The following is a 16273-nucleotide window of genomic DNA, read 5'->3' on the forward strand; positions in this document are numbered from 1 at the left end:
AATGATATTTATTATATTAGTTTAAATGGCCAAAGATTTTTAAATTAGCATATATTTACTTGAGAAGCATTTTTAAATTATCTAATATTTTGGGGATTAAAAGGAAAATGTAAAGGGTGTATACAAATTAAAAGAACAATTATCTACTAAATTAACTCAATCTATTTAGCAAAAAAAAAAAAAAAAACATTTTTATACCCTAATGACAGATATTTGTTATAGTTTTAAGCATATTGCATCTAAAAACATGCCATGGACTTATTGACAATTTTTTTTGTTCTTACTACGAACCTAAAATTATATTTTTCCAATATTCCTTAAAATATCTTATTTTGTGTTCACCAGAAAAACAAAGAAATTCATAAAAGCTAAAAGCACTTGAGTGTGGGTGAAGTTTGAGGTAATTTTAATTCTTTTGTGTGAACTGTCTTTTACGGGTGTTTAAGCATTTGCATTGGAAAACAACAACACAACACTGTAAAAGAAATGCATTCAATGTAATGACTTACAATAGAATTTAAACTTTTAATTGTGGAAAAGCAAGATCAAGATTTTTATGACCACAGAATCAGATCATCACAACCAAGTTCATTTATTACTGACATCCAACTTTTTACAGAACAACACGATTAGACACAATAATTACTGCTTCTTCTTTACAACATGTGCACAGTCATATTTGCCCCTGATCACGGCAAGTTTGACCCCTGGTAAGTCCTGGGTTCGTCCTCCCTGCACCAGCACCACGTTGTGCTCCTGCAGGTTGTGTCCTTCACCGGGTATGTAGACGACGGCTTCTTGACCGTTGGAGAGACGCACTTGTGCACACTTGCGGTTGGCAGAGTTGGGTTTCTTGGGTTTTCTGATCATGGTCTTCAGAACTACAGCTTTGAGTTGAGGATGCCCAAAAGTGGCACTGATCTTTCGGCGAGGAGGTGGTGGTTTGCCCTTGCGGTGCATCTGATTGAGGGTGGCCATAGTTCTACTGAAGAGTGGTGCAGACCACAGAGATACAGAGCGCGATGCTGCGAAAATGATTTAGTGGAAAGTGGCATCATTTATTTCCGGTATTTTCATTTTTTAAATGATCAAAATGAGGTGACTGATGCTTCAAACATGCACAAGAAAAATTATTTTCCCACTTGGTTTTGTCCTGTTTCTATAGAGAGGAGGAACTATGACGTCACCTTGTAGGCCAATCTGCTGCTAGCATAAAACTGTTTGCCTTGATAAAATCCCTAGAGGACTTTCCCATAGGCTTTTTGAAGATTGCAAATAATAAGCTCTGTGTTCAAACATAATTCAATACACTTGCACATTTTGTCCAACCGGATAATCCTCACACGATAATATTTCTTTATCACCTTTGGGTCTTAAATGCAAACACAAGGACTGAAAAGCTAACATAGGCTATAGACGGTCTACAGTACCTTCGAGGCGCTCGCCTGTGACGTCAGCACCACCCTGCTACAGTCAACTCTTCAAGCTTAGTTTTAGTAATATGGTGCATGACAACGATATACTCTCTCGATTTATTATATTATAATCCTTGCTATATATTATAAACAAATACTCCAAAACACATTTGTATAAAGACTGACATGCCTTGTAAGTTATTATGTGGGAAAAACATTTGTTTTCTTTACAGTTGTTGTAAAAATTTAAAAACACGTACTATATGTTTTATAAATGTGCCTACATAGTATTATCATAAGACATATTTAAATATGTGTATCGAGTGCATGCACACAGCCCGCTTACCCAAGTAATGAGGAGTGAGGGACAAGTCTATAAAATGCCGGCAGGTCCCATCATGGATAGACTTTTTGGACAATATTTTTTGTCACGAAGTACAGCGAAAAGCAGCCCATACAGTCACACATGCTACATTTTAAGGAGGAGTGTAAATACTGCAGTTATGATAGAGTTAAGTGTGTTCAGATGAAGAAAAAAAGGATAAAAATTCAATTGATCACAATAAAAAGACAGTTAATATTTATCTCGTTTTACATATTTATCAACACATTTGCATTACTGAGGGCAGGAAAGACAGGCTGCAGCTGTATCTTCATAAAATGTTTTTATTAAAATAAATAATCAACAAATTAATCTGTCATGATGGTCTCTACAAATGAAGGCATTATCTACACTCAATATGAATTGCCAATTAGAAAAATACTAAAATTATAAAGTCCTATTTATGAAAATACTTAAATAACAGACAAATCCAAATGTTCAACGCAAGCAGGCTGTGTTCCAGACCATTTCAGCTCGATGACGCATACTGTGCCCGACATCGCCTGTAGTCCCATTTAGCAACTTGATATAAACCATCGTTTTAAAGAAGCAACCGATTTTAAAAAATCAAGAGTGAGATGCAACTGATGTGTTTTATTTCGCAGAATAAAATGTGAAAGTATCTTGAGTTTGTGTTAATTACCAACCTTATTTAAGTGATTGAATCTAAATACCATTGAAAAAACCAATTGACTTTGGGACGAGGGAACTTGCTTTCGGGTTTTTGCATACAAATTAACGTCATAGTTCCTCCACTCTATACCAAATATCAGAAAATTTATAAAACAAGATGCATTTTCAAGACAAGTAAAAAAATGGTCTTGTTTTCAGAAATAATAAGTCAAAATAAACAGGGAAGTAAACTAATCTTGTTTTTGGTTTGAATAAAGATTACTTGGAGAATAATTCAGCTTGCTTTAATGTAACTCACTCACTTATTTCTGAAAACATTATTTTCTTGCTCAGAAAATAATTCTTGTTTTAATACTGAAACAAGACAAAAGCATCAAGGGAGTAAAAAAAAATAAATATATATATATATATATATATATATATATATATATATATATATATATATATATATATATATATATATATATATAAATTATTATTATTATTTTGGTGGTATTAGGAAAACTTTTTACACTCTACATGGTCCCATGCTTTAGTTTACATGTTCTGGCATGTTGTTTTATTTTATTCAACTGCTATAGAGAATTTCTTTTGTATGTAATTTTCAAAAATCTTGAAAATGCAATGAGATAAAACGTTCTAAACTTTTGTTAATTATCGCTAAGCCCACACAGAATCTCCGCGTACAGAATTCTGCAGATTTTTAGCCCATCACTGAGGCTATTCACTTACTTCTGTAGATGAGTGTAAATTTATGTTTATTCAGTGTTTAGATTGAGCTGTTTATATGACTTATTTACAATACAGTTTGTGAAGTAATATTTTTTGTCTTTTAGTGGATATATTATACGTGAGACTTGCTTTGTTTACTAAATAAGTGGATCTAATTGGATTTGCATAGTAAACATTAAATAAAAGTTAAAAAGGTATAGGTTTTAAATTTACTATATTAAGTTTTTAGTTACGATACTCACAAAAATCATTCTGCATAATTCTGCCAAAAAATGTATTACAATGCAGTGGAAAATTAAGAGGTTTTTCAAATAAATCTGTGGTTATTAGTAGCTTATATAATGTGTTTTTTATTTTATGCCATGTCAGCAACCAAGGCTATTTTCATGGCAAGAACATTTCAATAATAAATATGCAATTAAAAATCATCAAACAAATGAATACATAAAGTAAATAAGATTTTCAGCACTAATGCATGTTTAAAAAAAAAATCCTGGTGCTACTTTGCAAAACTGTCTTTATGAGAGTTTATTTAATAAAAGAGGCTTCTGGAATTTCTGTGGTTATTATAAGTTAATAATTGTGTACTTTTAGGAACACAATGGATAATATATGAAAGTAAAACTTTTTTATACAGTTTGGCAGCTTATCCTTGATACAGAAAATACACCAACAGATTAGATGGAAAATGTCCACTTTTATATTGAACTTACAATGTATTATTGTTGGTTTTGGTTTTAAATTATTTTGTTATAATATTTTATTATGACTAACATTTAAAACCCTTGCTTTTTTAGCATTTTACAATATGTTGACATTTACCTCATTTTGCATTAGTGCATGTTACCTAGTTTTTTCTTTCTTAAATATATTTTTATATTTTGTCTATCTAGTCCTGTCTTGTTATTTTCTTCTATTGCATGATATTCCTTCCAAAAAGCTTTTTACAGAAAAGGAGTAGTAATTACCATTTGATTACCATTTGAATTATCATGAATACATTGATTAAACTATGGACACTTTGTGCTAACTGTGGTTTAACTACAAAAACACGATGTAAAAGTGTATGACTGAGACTCACCCTGCAGAGCTGATGAGAGCATTGGTTTCAGACTTCCGAGAAAAGCCATTTTTAATACATCTGCGGGAACAATTGCAAAAACAAATAATAAAACATGTGTCCTGTCATTCACTTATAAGAACTAACGTTGGTTAAACACTAGACTAGTGCTAAATTATCCGTGCTCTTTTTAACTTACCTGCATGTACGGTGCGGTAAAATAAATAATCCCACGTTTGCTAATTATTCTTTTTTATTTTTCAGCTAATAAGAAAACAGAACATTTTGTTCACCCTGACGGTCATGTTAGTGACATGAACATCGCCATGTTGAAAACACAGCGACCCTGAAAGAGGAGTATGTTTCCTCGAGGATTCCTGACAATTGATTCCTGAACCGCATCACACTGCCATCTCGCGGATGGAGTTCATATTCGAGTTATGGGGGATTATAAATAAATATTTTTTACAATACATAAGCTCCTCATGAACACATGATCTTCCTCATGCGAGGGACTACTATTCTAAATTGTAAAAGACATTTAGTTGCTTGCTGAAAAAGTCACAAAAATTATATATTAAAAAAAAATATGTGTATCTAGATCTTATATATAGCCTTATATAACATTTTTGGTAGAAATTATACAGTGATTGTTTTTTTCCTGGTTTGACCAATTAATAAAGAGCAAAATATGACAATAACTGATCATTTTCAGCAGCAATATTCAGCTAAATATGTGAGTTTCGTTTGGTTTAGTGTGCCATTGTTTATGTTTTGTTCCTCCAATATGGCTGATTTACAACACTAAAACACTCTTTTCACCACTTTTTGAACCACTCTGACAAAAAAAAACCTATTAAAATATATTCAAAAGATCTATCTAGATCTTATATATACATTTTTGATAATTATTTTACTGTGATTATGAGAGTATACTTTACATCTTAGGAGTGACCTGTAGTTGTGAAGACAAAGATTAAAGAAATGGAAAGCCATGATGAAAAAAAGCATTAACTGGAAACTATATCACAAAAGTTATAGTTATAGTTATAGGTTGTTTTACTTCCATTGAAAGCAACAACCCCTCATCTTTAAATTCAGTCAATTTTGGGACATATTTCATGAGTTTTCAGTGATTCTAAAATGGCACCAATAAAAAGTAACAATTAGTGACCTACAGAGACCATTACAGTTTTCATTACAGCCAGTATTTCCATTCTAATGATTAAAACCATTACAAATTATATGAGGGATTCTATCTGGAGTTTTTGCAGTGATGAAAAGCCTTATGCATTAAAAATAGAATTGCTTATTTGCTGTTTCTTTAAAAAAATTTAATAAAATTCTACAAATATCTCTGTCAGCTCATATATACAACATAACTTTTAAAACTGCACAAAGGGTTTGCACTTATATCAAGATTTGGTCAGTTGCTTGCATGTGGTGATACTCGGATTGCATGGGTAATGTAATAACTTTTACTCAAATTACACCCTGATCTTTGGGATAAAGTTGTTGAAAGACAGAAGGCTATGAAATCATTTCCAAGGCTGGAAAGTTATTTAGAATGTGATTTGATTTCAGGTTGTATGAAAAAGCAATTATTTCAAAGGGGTATATGATGATTTTCTATAGGCACTGTAAAAATTATTTTGTAGACACACTGTAAAACCCAACAGTCAACTTTATTAAATGAAATCAAATCAGTGTAGTTAACTTAAAATTTAATGAAAGTTAATTCTACTTCAGTTTTAAACTCCGTGTTAAAGGTAATGAGTTAATTAAATACTTCATCTCTTCAACATAAATGGAGTATGGAGCCATCTTCTACGTACTTTTACTAGTCTTTTAGATGGGTTGTAATAATAACATCATATACTTTTTGTATAGTAAAAGATCATTAATATAAATATAAATGTATTTGTTTTTATCATCAATGTATCTTTACATTGTCTACAATTCTCATTAATGACCACTGAACGTCAGCATTGAGCAGTCTTAGATGACTAATCAAAAAGAAGATCTTAAATCAAACCATTAAAGTTGGTGCAATGCAGGCCATGGTGAGAGACGAGAGCTGAGAACACTGTCTAATAAGGCCCAAATTCTTATTCTCAATCTTTTGTTTTGTTTTGTTTACTTTGCTTCATTTCTATCAATATAATTTAAGTGTTCTTTTGATGTCGCTCCATGCCATTCAAGTGCAAGCACATGTTTTGTACATCTTTTAATAGTACAGACAATGTAGGTGGTTGTTTTCATCATATTTTCCAGAAAACAAGATGAGAGCATCTTAATTTTTGCATTTCCATTATCATTTAAGTGGACACTGGCTGTTTGTATGGACGTATCTGGAGGACGATGGAGAGCGAGAGAAGAGAGAGATGTTAAAGAGGTAAGGGTGAGTCATAAGGAGAGAGGGTCCTAATGAATGGGACCATATGAATGAGAAAGCACAGATGTGTGAAAGAGGGAGGATGAAAAGAAACTCAGCTAACTGATTGGAGGAGTGGGAGGAAAGCAGGATGAATAAGTACCTAAAAGTCCTTGTGCACCTTCCAAGCGCTCCCCATTCCCTCTTTTTCCTCCTCCTTTCAATCCGGTCTATTTTTATTCCTCTTCATTTGCTGAAAGAGCATCATTCGCACAAGGACAGGAAGAGAAGACATGAGAGAGAGGTTTTATTCAGATAAAACTCATAGGATGGAGTGTATTTCTGGACGATGGGGGGTAAGTCTGGCCCATGGTCACATGTGGGAGGGTCAGCAGTGCAGCACCGGACGTCGGACTCATTGAAAAGGTGCACAACTGGGTAAATGACAAGCAAACAATGGCTTAGGGGCACCGGAGGTTGAGATTACGAAAGGAAGATCTCGCTTCCCCCAGCAACAAGAGGAAAAAATGGAAGCAGATATTGAGAGGAAAGGCCATATAGGGTATTATCGTGAGCTTACAGGTATAATGGGAAAGTGTGGGCTGACTATTCACTGTACAGCATGTGTTCAGCGGACATATATGCGTGTAGGAGGCTGATTGTCTCCACTGTGCCTCTGAGTCAAGAGCCTACGTCAGAAAAAAACAGATAGCACCTCATCATCTGCGTCAGTCGGTCCTAGGAAACCATGGTGACACTCTAAAAAAGCAGTGAATGAAAGTGTGAGAGAGGAGGAAACAATAGAGGGGGCAGCAACAATGATCGAACAACGATGAACCTTGCTTTGATGCATTTAATTGACACTCATATGCATATTTGGAAAACAGGAGAGCATAGAATTCAAGGACATTCTTTATGGAGAGAAGAAATGTGGTACAGCTAATGCACTATTAAAAGTAAAGGGGGAGGGGGTGTTTAAATGTCATAGAAGAACCATTTCAGATTTCTCAAACAATGAGTGTGCAAAATATTAATATCCCCTTTTCCTTTTTAAGAACTTCTGCAATTTTTAAGCTGAGGTAACTACACTTGGTCCTAGAGGGTCCAGCAGATTTTAGCCCCAACCCTAAATAAACACACCTGAACAATCTAATCAAGGTCTTACTAGGCATGCCTGAAGCTTCCAGGCAGGTGTGTTGAGGCAAGTTGGAGCTAAACCCTGCAGCACACTGGACCTCAAGGAATAGGTTTGGTGAACTTTGCTTTAGACTATCAATGTGTTTCCAAACCGTAAAGACAAAGTGAAACATACTAGCCAGACAAAATCATGTCTGTTTCATTTACGGCACTTCAGAAGTGCTACCTTTTGGCTAGCTTTGTTCATAATGCACAATATAACCTTTATTGTAAACTGTTTAAGGAAGTCCTGTCTTCTGGATCTTCAAACAACTCATAAAAGACAAAACATCATAAAACAATATAGTTTATTATGAAGATTTTCATGCACAGGCACAATGAAAAGTACTGTAGGAATCAATCCTCTACTTGACCGTAGAACTCTACGAAGATACAATTGTTATTCATAAACATATTCTTCCAGCACAATCTTCACTATAAGTGAATACAAAGTGGCAATTGCCTTTATGTTACTTTAAGTACTTTCCCCCAAAGTGACAGTCCAATATGAATAGGATGCATGTTCATGTGACTTCATGATATTGAGATTTAAACATAAATAAATCTTTATACACTTTTGATACAGCTCTAACACATTATTCCAGAAAAATAAATTTGTAAAAGATGACAATATGCCATACTTCATCGATTAAGTCACAGACTTATGTTAAAACATGTGATCACCGGTTCCATCTAAAGGAAAAGAGACAAAAAAAAGACAAACACAGAGATTAGATATGAAAACTTTGACTTATTGGAACATCAATCGCAAAAAGGTGATCTTCACTCACCTTGGTAGAACATCTGTGGTCCGCCTTGATGAGGGAGTTGATACAACTCATCTTGCTGCCTGTCGGCAGGAGTCATCGGGACAGCTGCCCCAAACACAGGTTCCATGGTGACCAGCTCCTCTAAGAGGGACTGGGCACAAGGCAGAGCAGGGGTAAGGGCAGGAGCTTCACTGGACCTTTGGGAGGACATCATCTCCATGTCCTCGTCGGGTCTCTCACCATCCTGCAGCCCACCCTCGGTCATGCGATTACAGTGCGTCAACTGGACGCTACAGAGGTGGTTAACACCAATCAGAGTCAGCGCCGCCTCCTCCTGGACAGGGGAGCTGCGGCACTGGGAGTAGGATGGCACTGATGAGTAAGGCGAGGGAGGCACTGGAGAGGTGGATGGCAGATTTGGCAGAGGGATGTCATCCACTGCTTTCTCCTCAAACATTAAGACATCAATGTGAGCCAGAGAGGAGTTGGCGTGATGAGGGGGAGCTGATGCGCCTTGTGGGTGGCTGTGACAGAAACCTTCAGCTAAAGTGCTGATGTACTGAGCCAGAAGCGAGATTTCCATTCGCTCTCTTTCAGTTTCGTCTTCCCGAGGGAAGAAACTCAAACAGGGCTTCTTGGTGGGTGAGGCCTCAGGGGTTAGAAGGCCTTCTGGGGGAGCGTGAAATGGTAAATGGGGGACATCTACATAGAGAGGGCCTCTGATTTCCGGCAGCGCCATGAGAATGCATTCGTCACTGCCTGGGCTATCTGGTGTAGGAGGCAAAGTTTCATAAAGACGCTTGCGGCAGGGTTGAGCAGGGCCAATGTTGGTGGCTGAGGTTATAGACTGCCTCATTTTAGCTGATTTGCTATGATCTGATGGTCTTAAGGTTTCATCACCAAATATGAAACTCCCCCCACTGAGTCTTGGGGTGTAAGGAGGGGTGCAGATAAACTCCTCTGATCTTTGGCGCTTTGGAGGAGCTTTGAATGGAGGAAGGGGTGGAGGGGCAACTTGGGATTGGGGAACAGTAGAAAGGTTGATGTTACTTAGATGTTCGGGGGCAATGGTCATGGCTGATCGCCACATCTGGTGACCACCACCGTGTGACTGTGGGTGGATCTCTTCGCCCTCAAGTGGGTCGAATGTCATGCTGGATGGGGCAGAGGTACCAGGGAGCTCTTCAGAGGAGCTTCGTCCAGAAGTGGTGAAGCTGAAGTCGAAGGACTGGGAGGACAGGCCACTGCTGCTGGGCGTGAAGACCTGATCTGGGCTGGACAGAGGGTCAGAGCTCTGGCGTGACTCCTGGTACAGGAGAGCCAGTTGGTTCTGCTCTGAGTGCAACTGCTGACGTACCGACCAGGCTTCAGACTCACTGAGGAAGGAAAATAATAACATATTGTTAAGATTATTCAATAGATAATTAATAATAAACATAATAATCGTTTAAAATCTGAACATGTATTCATTATTATTATTATTACATCAAAATTAACTACAAAAGTAAACGGAACTGCTTTTATTTCACATCATAAAGCTTAAAGATTGGCCTTATTTATACCTTATGACATAGTTGTGGCTGTTGATGGGATATTCTCCAGTCTCCAGCTGAAGAACAATGTAGAGCCAAATCCAAGAGTGATCTGCTGCCTCCACCTGGACCACCATCTCCACCTGCCTCTCGCCTCCATTATGCACTGAATAACAAAATCAATGACCAATCAATAACCCAAATTCACCACAGTCAGACCTTTGATACACAGTATAAATCTTACACTCTCAACTAACACTGTAAAAATTAAAACAGACAAATAAATAAATACTCACACAGGGTGCAGTGTTGTGCAGAGGCGTGCGAGAGATCGCGAGGATGAATCAGACTGTACCACGAGCGGGAACGCAGAGTCTCGATGTCATAGCCAAGATAAACACTTACACTGTAAGAGAGAGAGAGAGACACCAATTATTTCTTCACACTCAAACACACACACTTATCATCAAACAGCTTGATGGGACTACACTGTACCTGTCCTGAACTGTGTGGATCCTCATGTCTCGGCTGTGCTGAGACTGGAAACAGGACAGCAGAAAAGACTGCTCCGCTGGTGGAGTCGGAAGAGGGTTCCTGGATGATGATAGCTGAGGCATGCTAGCTTCCAATGGGGAGCAGAAACACACCCACACTGGGTTGGATGTCCAGTAGGGGGATGCATGGTATGGAGGAGGCAGGCAGCGAGCCCGAACAAGCGCTTGTTTGTTGCCAGATCCCTGCCTTCTTACAAACTTTGAAGTGCTGAACCGGCAGCGAAAGAGGCGGTCTGGACAAAAACAAATAATAAAAGTGTTTTTACATCAAATGCTGAATTGTTATGACTTTAGACATTACTTTGTGGCATAATTCAATAAAATGTTTTGGTCAATTCAAAACAATAATCAAGTACTCTTCATAGGTAAATTTTACTTGCTGATCACTACCTATTTTAAGAATGCAATAATCCTTAGTGGTTCTATTTGAAAGTACCTGTGTCAGGTGTGGTGATTGGCACAAGGTTGCCCCTCATGATGAAGTGATCAGCCGGGTCTATAATATCATACACGCTGTCACTCTGAGCCACCAGATCCACCTGAAGAAACATACATATTTAGTTTCACATACAATTAATAAATAAAATAAATGTTAAATATGCACTGATGCTCCTCACCATGGAATGACCCAGGTGCTCTGCGACATTGTCCGACAGATACAGAAGTTTTCCTTCACTTGTCAGCACTAGGAGAAATCCTGGGAGTGTGTGTAAGAGATCCGAGAGCTCTGGCAAAGACAAGAGGCTTCCGCTCATATCGTGACCTGCTGCAGCTGATGAGGATAAAAAAGAAAAGGAATAATGTTAAAGCAACATCCATACAGACAGGTCAATATCAGCACCATAGACAGAGCAACTTTCAGAACTCTGGACAGAGATTGCTCACAATGCAGAAAGAAAAACTTATTTTATTTGACAAACATCTGAACATTGTTTTTTTATATACATTTTAAATGGTAAAAAATGAAAAAAGACATTTTATTATTCTTTATATTGATGTTTTTATTATTGTTGCTGTTGCACTACAGGTATAACATACTATATTTAAGCAAATACAGGGTTCTTTCAACTCAAATTAAGGTCAAAATTAAAAAAAAAAACAACATTTGATTTTAAAGTTGATTTTAATAAAGGATTGAACATATTTTACTCAAATAAGGACCACATTTGAAACACAATATGTTAGGAGTTTATCTTATACATTTAAAAAAAATAAAATAAGTTTAAGAAAGTAGTTTAAGAAAGTACGCCCTAAATTATTCTTTAAAGAATCTACAAATCAAGACATAGATCTAAAAACACAACTGTAAAATATTTACCACCAACACAAAACCACAATTTGTCAGTTCAACCCTACCTTGAGAGAAAAAGACGGACTTCCTTGTGTAAATGCAGGCCAGTGACATTATGTGAAGGTAGGAAAGACGAGCTTTGTCAGCATCAGAGATGGGCAGAAGTTCCTTCAAGCTGCGGATTTCCGCGTTGATTTGATCCCTCCGAGCTTTCGAGGCTCCTTTAGTGGACCGGTACATTTTCTCGAGTCCGAAGAATCGTTGAAACGGACGAATAATCAAGTGAAAACCGCTACAATGGGAGCTACTCGAACATAACTTCTTTAAAGTTTTGGATAAACTACTCAGCAATTGGAAAAACCATCGTTTCTTTGCCCATTTATCCGGTAGTTTTACTGTTGGTCTGCTTTCTGATGAAAACATTGCCTCCAGATCGTTTATATAGAGAGCGCGCGCCTTAGGAACTGATGGGAGGGGGCGCGCGCAAAAAGATGGACTTGAATCAGATCTCCAAGTATTTCTCGTTTTGCTGCTGTGATGGTGACGTAGAATAAATACGGGATCCCTTTCAGCGAGCAGAGCCAGATTTGGACAAATCTAAAGGCAGGCAGCGGTCCAAACTCTCCGCCCTGTTGCGCGCTCGGAGCAGGTGCATGTATGACTGAATCTCGCTGCTGGGCTTCAGGGAAACACAGGACGGCTTTGGAAGTAAGAAGTTATATTTAACATTTTTTGAGATATGTTAATTGAACCAGTGGTTGCGCTCCTTAATCAGCGCGATTAGTAGGAGGCAGATAAATCACAAACAGTTACATCATGCCACCCATGCAATGAAAATAGAAAACAAACAATAACCACGATTTTAAAAATAAGTGTTTTTTCCCCACGACAGACCCCCTCCTCCGCACTAGACATGCTCAATTGAATGCATTTTACAGTTAAAGCAATTGACGGATCACGACAATATACAGCCATTCCGAAATGACCCAGTTTGGTATTTAAAAGTTTGAGAAGCATAAAGTATTTTATGAGGGAAAAAAAAAAAAAAAAAAAATATATATATATATATATATATATATATATATATATATATATATATATATATATATATATATATATATATATATATATATATATTGCTTTATTCATCATTACATATTTTATTAATATATTTTTCTTTTCGTAACATGTTTATTTAAGGTTATCAAAATAAATGTACAATGTGCTTTTACAGACATAATCAAAGGCAAGTTTTACAAAAAATGTGCAATGGGTTGTAGAAATGATAGTTATCCTTAAAAATAACAATATAAGTAAATAAGTCAATAGATAGATGGAGGTAAGGAAAAAAGGGAAACATAAAATCTATTAGTATTAATATTGGTGACCAATGAGTCACAAAGTCTCTGGAAAGACACATAAAACAAAATATAAATACATATTTTTTCATATCATTTTAGGTTTGAATGTATAATCATGGGGCTGCCCGGTGGTGCAGTGGGTAGCACATTTGCCTCACAGCAAGAAGGTCGCTGGTTAAAGCCATAGGTTGGGTCAATTGGCGTTTCTGTGTGGAGTTTGCATGTTCTCTCCGTATTCACGTAGGTTTCCTTCTGGTGCTCCGGTTTCCCCTACAGTCCAAAGACATGAGGTATAGGTGAATTGAGGCCATAGTGGATGAGTATATATGGATGTTTCCCAGTGATGGGTTGCAGCTGGAAGGGCATCCACTGCGTAAAACAAATATAAGCTGAATAAGTTGGTGGTTCATTCCAATGCGACGACCCCAGATTAATAAAGGGAAAATGAATTAATAAAATGTTGTATTAATGTAGTTAGTTACACAATAAGTTCATAATCTCCAGAAAATCATGATAACATGGTTGACATTTGACCCTTCTGACATAAATACAGTGCTTTTTTACTTTTACAATAACTTGATAAAAAATAAGCAATAACATAATTACATTTATTGCAGTTGAAATAAAAAACATGTAACTGCAAATTACAACTTGCTTTTTATGGTGACTTATTTTTTTATTTATACACTGTAAACCCTAACAAGCTGAGACTACTCAAATGATTTGAGGAAAGTGATTCCCTCAGATTGTTTGCGTAATGGAAAATTGACAACTCAATAAATTGAGTTGACCAAATGTGGTCACTTTATTTAATTAACTTAAATGTTTAATTACAGATAACTTAAAATGGCTGATACTAAACTTCAAAAATTTTCTTACTTATTTTTAGCCGCACTATGATGGTGTTTCAAAACATCTAATTTTTATAAGGGGGATCGTTTGCTCAATGCTCAACCCCCAACCTGGAGGACCAGGACATACACACATAGACTACAGACAGTTTAGTTAGTACCTACTGTATAGCGCATGTGTTTGGACTTGAGGGGGAAACCGGAGCGCCCGGAGAGAACCCACGCTACATGGGGTGAACATGCAAACTCCACACAGACTTGCCAACTGACCCAGCTGGGTCTTGAACCAGCGACCTTCTTGCTGTGAGGCGACAGCGATATCCACTGCACCACTGTGTCGCCCCTGCGTGTACCAATTAAGAAAATACATATAAGCAATAAAATATCTACTTACTAATTTAACTTTTCTCTTTCATCAAATGGGTTGAGGTAGTGCCTCTGTCCTGCTGCTCGTCAGCTAAATTCAGCATCACAAGCAAAATGACCAAATTGTGTCATATAACATATATCACCCAATCAGCGCGGTAGTCAAGGCAGTATTCCAAGCGGTACCAATCATTTTAAACAGAGACATCTTAAATCATTTAAAGAAATTAAAATGTTAAGTTCAGAGAATACTAAATTAAAAATATCAATTAAATACAAATATTAATTAAAAGTTTTTTGCTGCCAAATGAACAAGTTAAACACACCTGCTTAAGTTTTGATTCCAAAACTTGGTATTTTAAATATTATCAAGTTATATTGACTTAAAATCTTTAGTAATGACAACTGCAGGGATTACAGTGTTAGGGAATTAAAATGTTAACCAAAAAATTAAGCTGAGTAGGCATCTGTGTGGAGTTTGCATGTTCTCCCTGTGTTGGCATGGGTTACCTCCAGGTGCTCCGGTTTCCCCCACCAGTCCAAAGACATGTAATATAGGTGAATTGGGTAAGCTAAATTAATAGTGTATGTAAATGTGAATGCAAGAGTGTATGGGTGTTTCCCAGTGATGGGTTGCAGCTGGAAGGGCATCCGCTGCTTAAAAGGTGCTGGATAGGTTGGTGGTTTATTCCGCTGTGGTGACCCCAGATTAATAAAGGGACTGAGCCAAAAAGAAAATTAACGAATGAATAACAGAACTGTCACAAAATTATGTGTATTAACAATTTATCCAACAAAATAAAAACTATATATAAATACAAGGAAAAATTCAATCAACAGGTAAAGATTGAGGGAATAATGTGCTTTAAAGGGTTTTCTTTTTTCTCATAAAAGGAACCACAGTGGGGTGTTGAATAAACCTTCATAAAGTAAAAAAAAAAAGGTATCTATATGCCTTAACATTCAAAGAAATCAGATTAATATTACTGATTATTATTAGATTATAATATTATAGTTTTAAAACTCCTAAATGATTTATCCTTCTTAGCAAACTTGATGTGAATAAAACATGAAAATAGTTTCTTATTCACTGATTGATTGTGTGTGTGTGTGTGTGTGTGTGTGTGTGTGTGTATGTGTTGTGAGAGCGAAGTAATCAGTGAATGAACAGTTTGAAGGACACTTGTCTGGTTTAATAGTTTCTACTTCTTTCTCTTCATGTTTATTTTAAAACCAAAAGAATCAAGGTCCCCGCTCTTTCACTTTAAAGAAAAAGATCATCTGTTGCCTGGCAACGCTCTGATCAGGACATGACTGAGGACAGCAATGATCAGCTGATGTTCAAACTCAAACTTTGTTTATCCAAAGTCATATGTACGAGAGTCTGCTAATGTACATGTGCCTTCTCATGATTCACACCACTTGAAAACAATATACTGGATCTTCTGAGCTCTCTGTGGTGAAATTGTCCTTGCTATTTTCATCTGCATGTGCTTTGATCATTCAAGCTGTGTCATCATGACCCTTCTCACTCATTCAAGATGCAATTACACTGATTGTCTTTTGCATTTTGCTGTAATGAAGGCTTATTCATATTATAAACTCGTAAAAATAAAAGTTCTTTAAAAGCATGTAAAAACTTTTATCATCCATGAAACTTTTTTAGAGCTTGAGCTAACATTGTCACATCTATTGGGAAATGAGAGCTTTAATTGATCCAAAACAGGGTCGTTCTAAAAACGTAGTACCGCGGATGTTTCTGGAGGCCGCGAATTA

General features: G+C 36.6%; 2 protein-coding genes across 3 annotated transcripts; both read right to left on the reverse strand.

Moving 5' to 3' along the window:
* Window positions 1-522: 522 nt before the first annotated feature.
* Window positions 523-4608, reverse strand: mrps12 (mitochondrial ribosomal protein S12; the record flags this gene model as incomplete). The annotated part of the gene is given in 3 exon segments (NM_001386273.2): window positions 523-1025; window positions 4244-4303; window positions 4422-4608. Coding segments are annotated over 2 exon segments (432 nt in total). The 5' UTR covers window positions 4293-4303; window positions 4422-4608.
* A 3494-nt stretch (window positions 4609-8102) lies between these two features.
* Window positions 8103-12610, reverse strand: npas4b (neuronal PAS domain protein 4b). 2 transcript variants are annotated; one of them, NM_001423854.2, is given in 8 exon segments: window positions 8103-8465; window positions 8564-9918; window positions 10105-10240; window positions 10371-10480; window positions 10570-10861; window positions 11065-11167; window positions 11246-11400; window positions 11985-12610. In NM_001423854.2, coding segments are annotated over 8 exon segments (2535 nt in total). In that variant the 5' UTR covers window positions 12343-12610; the 3' UTR covers window positions 8103-8439.
* Between the last annotated feature and the right edge of the window lie 3663 nt (window positions 12611-16273).

The sequence above is a fragment of the Danio rerio genome, chromosome 21 (genome assembly GCF_052040795.2).
Source record: "Danio rerio strain M-AB ecotype USA chromosome 21, GRCz13ab, whole genome shotgun sequence".
Taxonomy (NCBI): domain Eukaryota; kingdom Metazoa; phylum Chordata; class Actinopteri; order Cypriniformes; family Danionidae; genus Danio; species Danio rerio.